A 7942-nucleotide genomic window follows, 5' to 3' on the forward strand; every position below is an offset into this window, starting at 1 on the left:
GCAGCAGTTTTAGCAGGAACACACTGGAAGATGCTCTCTGTCACATGCTCCTAAACAATTATATTCTTCTCCTACTGTAGACCCAGAACCCAGCCCATTGTTTTCTAGTATTTTAATCTGTTCCAATACAATAGGAGCACAGAATCCTTTTTTGCCCACAAGGCTGTCCATTAATGACTTGGGAGGCTTCATATGCATGTGAACATATACTTCACTAACTCTTCACACATTCCTGCTCCCGCAACACCTCATCTGCTCCATCACAGCCACTGACATGGTTGAAATGCAGCTACTAATAGGACCTTTCAGGAACTGAAACTCTATGACCACTCACAGCCCTGGTCAATATTTGTCATCCTACAAGGACTCCACAATCAACCACAGAGTGTTGTTTCAACAACTTTCACTGCCTGTTAGCAGATGTGTGATCACAATGGCAATTCTGGCAAGGCAAAGGACAGGAGCACTGAAACAGAGGTGGTAGGAAGAGATCCATGAACACAGGTGGTGGATCACAAACCAGGTTTTCAAGGACTTTATGTGATCCAAAAGCTGTTCACTTATGGAATACAGCATGCTTAAATTCTGTAAAGTCTGATTTGAGTTGAGCTGAAATCCTATACTGTTCTTGGCAACAGTAGGAAGTGGTTTGTCACTGATGTCTTTCCAGCTTCCAGTCTAGCCTAAAGCCTTGGTTGGGCAACCAAGTATTAACCAGGTCCAACCAAGGTCTCCTAGGTGCTTCCCATTCTTAACTGCTTTCACAATTCTAGGACAAAACCAGACTGGATAGAGTCATTTTTTAAAGCTGTTTACTGGACTAACCAGCAAGGCAGGGCACTAATAATCTAGCAGTTTCTCTCACTGAATTCATTGAGTTTCCTTCTGAATAATGCATGCAGGTAGCTTTAAATAGCAAAAGCTGTTGTTGTATACAGACTACCCATGACAGGCTGTTGCAAAATAAAATATGGGGGGGGCAGGGGGGAATGCACCTTCAGTACTACATTCTGACATAGGAACAGGAGGATTCCTGAACAGCCAGGTTTGTGTAGAGACACAAGTTAGACGTGCATAGTATACAACTGTAGAATACAGAATACAGAATATAACTGTTGAGCACACCAGCATTCATTACATCCGTAGTGCAAATCAAGAAATGGGGGAGCAAAAGATAATTACAGATCAGAGCCAATCCACATGTCGATTGGTTATTATAGCTATTAGCCAATGTTCTGCCTTTTTTTTCCCTCCACCATGGTTTTGACCAATAAATGGTGCTGTACACTGACAAGCCAACTGCAAGCACACAAGATTCCAGGCTTGAAATGACCTTCTCTGGCTCTCTGCTGCAGACGTCCCTTCTCCCCTCACACAGATACAGAATCTGAAACTTCAATAACGCAACGCCCGAAGACACGGACCAGCCTGAAAACCCTCAGGGGCTATTTCGATCCACTACAGGAGATTCGACCACGCGTCACCGGTCACGTGTACGTAGTTTGTGCCCATTTCTTCCCTTAAGCCTCTTACGAACCTACGTCCTCTACCAGTCCGTATAAATTATGAACGAATGCCAAGACGCCCCGTTCTCCCCCTGGGCATAGCCTAACCCACTTCCACAACTTTACCTGCGATAATCGCTGGATTGCTCTGCCCCCCCTCGGGCTTCACCCAAGCTTCGATGGTGAATTCGCCCCGGGGCAACTCGGCGAGCGCTCCCGGACGCAACAGTAGTTGCTCGGCTCTGCCGGAGAAGTAAAGCGCAGCGACGGAATCTGGCGCCCGACCTGCGGCTGGGGCAGAAGGCCCAGCTTTTGCGCGCTGGCGTAGCGGGAAGACGTTGCTCTCTTCCCACGTGTCTTCCACGCTGCTCCCGTCGGAACTGGGAGCGCGGCGGAGCCTCGAGGGCGCAGTTCGGTGCCCCGCCGGCGCTGCTGCCGCTCCCACTGTTGGACGCGGGTAGCTCGCATAAGGGTGCTGAGGGAGAGCCGCGGCTCTGGCTTTGCTAACCCAGCAGGGCTCCCCGTCCAGGGATGCCGCAGACCGGCTTTCGCTTTGCCTTCCCCAGGAGGGGTGGGAGCCTCCCACGCCCAGCAGGCAGACGACCGCCACCAGGAACGACGAGGCGGGTGGACCAGCCATCCTCCGACGCGCAGCTTTCTCACGGCGCTCGCCTGCTTAGGCCCTTTCCGATCCCGGCTTGATCCCCTTCACGCGATGGTTTCTTCGCTCCGGACCTCTCCGAGGCTCAGGTGGTGCTTTGCCTCTGGTCTGTCTGCTTGGAGCGCCGAGGAAAGATTCGGAGCATCATTTCGGCCAGCGACGCCCTTCCCAGGAGGATCCGTGAGGACAAGTGGCCGCCCGCGGCATCGTTAGAGCATCCTCAAAGCCTCTTTGTTCGGTCCCTCCCCGGTCTCTCGCGCTTTCTCTCGCGCTCTCTTTCTTTCTGCCTTTCGGTCTTACAGGTGCGAGTCTTCCTCCTCTTCTCCACAAAGCTGCGCTCCTGAGGTCAAAGGCAGGTTGGTGCTGACGATGTGCCGGTTCTGGGGGTGGGTATCCCCAATTCTTTAGGTGATGTGTAGCTGGGAGTCCAGCTAGATTTCTGGATGAGAGAAACAAAGGTAGAGCCAGAAGAGGGGTGGATTGGAGATCCTCCCTACCTTCTTGAACAAGATTGATGCTGCTGCTGCTGCTGCTGCTGACCAGCCTCATAAATTCTGTCTTGTTACTCCACCTCCTGCTTTTTTCCCCTCCCTGCCCCTTCTGTCCTGGCTCCCACCTTCCAATCTTTGGCTCCTCCCCACCGCTCTGGAAGTTGCTTGTGGTTTCTTTGGCAGCTTGGTCCCCGCCAAGGGCTATATTGGTTGGGGATGATGGGAGCCAAAGTCCCTCCTCTCTGGGGAAAGCTGCTCTCAGCTTTATGGGCTACATGCTGAGGTGATCCACAGGGCTTACTTCCCAGAAAGTGTGCCTGAGGGGGCCACCACCAGAACTTATTTCTGATTAAGGTTAGGCTTGATGTGCTTATTTTTAAAGTAGGTCACGGGCAGGCAGCCCAACTCACCAGAAGCAGCCCTGCTTCCCATCTCACATGGGTGACTCCAGTGCTGCTTAATTACCTACAGCCCAAGGCACATTTCCTTGAGCACAAGTTTCCTTCAACTCAGTGGTACCTGAATCCCAGTAAACACATATGTTGGATTAAACTGCGTGCAAATAGGTGTGGATTTCTGACCAATCCTGATGTTTTAGCTTACAGGTAAATGTGTTCAGCCTCTGGATTTTGAATTGGAGTTATCTGGACTTAAGAATTGCATGGGATCCTTGTCCTCAATACATTTGCAGAGAAGTAAGTTTTGCCAAAAAAAAAAAAAACCATGTTGGTGTTCTTGATCTTCCAATAAAATCCTGACACTGAGCACTGTGTTTTTGGGTAGCTTGCGACAGTTCAGACAGTCCAAAGTAATGCTCTGGACATGCTGCTTGAGCCCTCTGCTTGTTTACTCTGAAGTAAGTCCCATTGAGTTCAGTTGAATGTATTCATTTCGACACAATGTCGAAGCTTTAACCAGAGGACACCTTCTAAGAAAAATGCACTAAGAATTAGGGCATTTTAGGACTCATTTTATGTAAGTCAGTAATGCTGAGATCCAGTTAATAGTTCAATTCAAAACCATTACATTCAATCAAAGCCTTTCATTTGGCTCCAAAGGGATGGTGATAACTCCCTAAATGGCAGGAGAAATCTCCAGTGCTCTGACTTACAGCTGATGTGCTGAGAATCTTTTGGAACAAGAGAACATTTGCTGGAGATGAGTAGCAAAATTGTTCCATTCCAAAATGCGGGGTGGAGTGGGGAAACTTCCCTCTCCTCTAGACTGGTGCAGGTGCCAAATAGCGAAAGTAGCACAGGAAGGCTGTCTTGTGGGGGCAGGGCTTTATGGTCAGCTGGGGTTAGAGAGCACACTGAATCTGGTGGCAGCAGTGTGAATGAAGTGCACACCAACTCTACAAGAAACACCCAGGCTGCTTCCAAGCAGACCTTTTAATGTGCAACACACACAATTCATTAACACACCCACACAATTATGACCATTTCAAAGAGAATCCAAGTGGCCTCACCCTTTGGTCAGCTTGTTTATCTATTTTCATCTCCCTGCCCCCATCTGCTAACTGGGGAAAAGGTAATCCATTTAGCCAGAAAGTCAGATCAGATGCAGACCTCCAAATCTGTGGATATTCTTGCAGATTTGGGGACAGGTAATATGGCAAAGCCTTCCTCAAACACCAGGATTGTTAGTTTGTGTGCTGGTGTTTTTATGGGATTTAAAATTTCTGGACTGCTAATTGGCATTAGCTGTATCACATCTGTTTGCCTTTCTTTTTAGAGCAAAAGTAACATGTTCCTGTGTATGTATAAGGACAGGTGATCTTCTGCAAATGAACATTTATAGGTGCACCTGTTTCTTCTTCAGAATTAGTCCCCAGCCATATGGCAGATAATGTCCAAAGTACTATTTTCTAAGGACAATTCCTTTATACATTAGTTGACCTTGTGAATCCACATATTAAAGATGTTGTTTCTTCTTAAATAATTGCAAAATTCAGGAATGCCAACCTTACGATATTGTGTCTGGAATTTCAATATAAGAATAAAACAGCTGCCACTGATGTAAAAAATAGCAACGTGTATAAAAGACTGGAATATCTGGGCCACAGAAGCAAGAGTGAAAAGAAAAAGGACAAAGATTTATAAATAATAAAAGAACCTTCTACTCTCCCAGAAGTCTTTGTGTGCTCAGGACTTCAAAATCAGCACAAGCTGACTTTTAAATAACAACATTGGTTCTTGCCACTTTGCTCTCTCTATTAAAAACAAAAAAAACCAGAACCAGATTTTGTAAATAAGAGCTCAACTCTTATAGCAATTCATCCATACAGATTTTCCAAATAGCAGCTGCATTTAGAACTCCCTCCAGCCACCACCTGAAATCTGCTGTGCCACAAGCATGCTTTTCCTCTCCACTGCTCATTTCATGCAGACCAGACAGTTTTCATGCCTGACACCACAAAAGTTCTTAGGACTGACAGCCTTTTCCTCCTCTCCTTTCTCCCTTTGCTCAAATGCCTGGGATTTCCTTCCTACTACAACTGTGGTAACATCACATTCCTGGCACCCCAACTTCGTACCATCTCACATTCTTTGCCTTTAAAGCCTGGAAGAAGCAAAGCGAAGTCTGAAACCCAGGCGTGCTTTCCATCAGTTCCATTATGTGAAGTTTACCAAACCAAACAGGAAAACGTTCCTCTCTCTACGTACCCAACCCCAGTCTAAGGTTTTGGGCAATCCTTCCCTTTCCCTTTTGAATTTAGTTTAAAGCAAAGCTTCTATTTGACATGTGCAGGAAAGTAACCTATCCGTGTTAGAACCTTCTGCCAAAGCCGGCCAAAGAAATATGAAAAAACAAAACAAAACAAAACAAAAAAGTAGGGGGTCAAGACTACTTAAAGCACACACTGCCCCCTAGCTTCCCTGTGCAGTACTTACCCTGCAGCAGTCACTGCCTGCAGAGGAGACACACACACATGTACTTTGAAAGTGTTTTAAACCCACCCGCAGTGCCAGAGGAGGAGGAAAAATTACTCTGTGCCAAAAATAACCCATTTAAGGGAGGGGTGGGGGAGAACTTCAGAAAGTTGGCTATTAAAAAAAAAAAAGAAACGCTCATGTCCTGATGTTACACAAGTGAGGGTATTGAAAGGCTTGTATGATCTGTTTTGAAATCTCATCGGTGAATTACACCCCCCTCTCTTTTTCCCTCTCTGTCTTTAACTCTCTTTCTTCTCTCCAAAGCACTATCTGTGGCAATCAGGCAAAAGCAAGGTTGCCAGCAAAAAGCTGGGAGTGGGAGGCCCCTTCCAGGGTACAGGCTTTCAAATCTGAAAAAAGAAAAAGGAAGAAATAAAGAAAGAATGAAACAAAAACACTTGGAGCGAATGGATTTAAGGAAGCACAGAAAGAGCTGCCTTTTTCTTTCTTGTAAAAGTTGGGGGTGACCTAAGATGGAGAAGAGGGGATGACAAAATTGGTTGGAAAAGTTCTGTGGATGAAATTGAGAGGGCAGGAGTGGAATCTTGTTTAGTGCAGGTAAACTTATAAAGAAAGAGCATTGGAAAGAAGGGCTGGATAAACAGAGAGAGAGAGAGAAAAGCTGCTCTCTGCTGTAGGGCAAACAAGGGAGCTGCAGAAGGGGAAGGATTTGAATCTGGGGCTCAGGAAAGAGGAGGATCTGACTCCCAGCAAATGAGATGAAGGATGAACCCCCCCCCACACACACACACACACTCCAGAATGATGTTGCCAAGATAGGAATGAGATTTTTTCCCTCAGAAGCCAACGTGCCTGCCCTCTTTCGGATCAAGACGTCTAAATCCTAAGTATGTTTACTTAGAAATAACTTCTGCTAAAATAGGTAAGACTTAAATATAAGAAAATTTGGCTGTGTATAAATTATATTACACAGGGAAAGATTATGTTAGGTGGCATAGGCTGAAATAATCCAGTATTTGATTGGCCTCCCCCAGCAATATGGGGATGTACTCACTTTCACTACAGGGATAATACTCATATGTATTTTCCATTTCTACAAATAAGGTTTTGAAGGCAAAAGGTGATATTCTTGAGAAACATGGACTGCTTTCATGACTGGCACTAAAATAAGCACATTTCCTGTTCTTATAGGGGATTTCCACATGTGAAACTTAATTGACATTTTTCTACTTCCTGTACCTGTAGTATAAATTCAAAGAATCAATTGGCAGGAATGTATTTTTGACTTAGTGCAAGACGGAAAGCCAATAGAATTCAGATGCGCTCTTCAAATATTACTTTGGTCAAACTTATTTGTTTTATGTTCTACAAAGCCTCCGCAACATTCAGAAGTCAGCCATTCTGGGCTTGTTTGTTGTTGTTTATTCGTTTAGTCGCCTCTGACTCTTCGTGACTTCATGGACCAGCCCACGCCAGAACTTCTTTGTCAGTCGTCAACACCCCCAGCTCCCCCAGGGACGAGTCCGTCACCTCTAGAATATCATCCATCCACCTTGCCCTTGGTCGGCCCCTCTTCCTTTTGCCCTCCACTCTCCCTAGCATCAGCATCTTCTCCAGGGTGTCCTGTCTTCTCATTATGTGGCCAAAGTATTTCAGTTTGCCTTTAATATCATTCCCTCAAGTGAGCATTCTGGCTTTATTTCCTGGAGGATGGACTGGTTTGATCTTCTTGCAGTCCAAGGCACTCTCAGAATTTTCCTTCAACACCACAGTTCAAAAGCATCGATCTTCCTTCACTCAGCCTTCCTTATGGTCCAGCTCTCACAGCCATATATTACTACTGGGAATACCATTGCTTTAACTATGCAGACCTTTGTTGTCAGTGTGATGTCTCTGCTCTTAACTATTTTATTGAGATTTGTCATTGCTCTTCTCCCAAGGATTAAGCGTGTTCTGATTTCCTGACTGCAGTGAGCATCTGCAGTCATCTTTGCACCTAGAAATACAAAGTCTTTCACTGCTTCTACATTTTCTCCCTCTATTTGCCAGTTATCAGTCAAGCTGGTTGCCATAATCTTGGTTTTTTTGAGGTTTAGCTGCAAGCCAGCTTTTGCACTTTCTTCTTTCACCTTCATCATAAGGCTCCTCAGTTCCTCTTCACTTTCAGCCATCGAAGTAGTATCATCTGCATATCTGAGATTGTTAATGTTTCTTCCAGCGATTTTAACTCCAGCCTTGGATTCCTCAAGCCCAGCATGTTGCATGATGTGTTCTGCATACAAGTTGAATAGGTAGGGTGAGAGGATACAGCCCTGCGGTACTCCTTTCCCAATCTTAAACCAGTCCGTTGTTCCGTGGTTTGTTCTTACTGTTGCTACTTAGTTGTTA

General features: G+C 45.7%; 1 protein-coding gene across 1 annotated transcript in view; it reads right to left on the reverse strand.

The window, feature by feature from the left end:
• PAPPA2 (pappalysin 2) overlaps positions 1-2728 on the reverse strand; it is a 159976-nt gene extending 157248 nt beyond the window's left edge. Inside the window, exon 1 of the mRNA XM_063298487.1 lies at positions 1632-2728. Within this exon, the coding sequence (XP_063154557.1) occupies positions 1632-2145 (514 nt within the window). The 5' untranslated portion in view covers positions 2146-2728. The remainder of the gene's footprint in view (positions 1-1631) is intronic.
• Between the last annotated feature and the right edge of the window lie 5214 nt (positions 2729-7942).

The sequence above is a fragment of the Candoia aspera genome, chromosome 3 (genome assembly GCF_035149785.1).
Source record: "Candoia aspera isolate rCanAsp1 chromosome 3, rCanAsp1.hap2, whole genome shotgun sequence".
Taxonomy (NCBI): Eukaryota; Metazoa; Chordata; class Lepidosauria; order Squamata; family Boidae; genus Candoia; species Candoia aspera.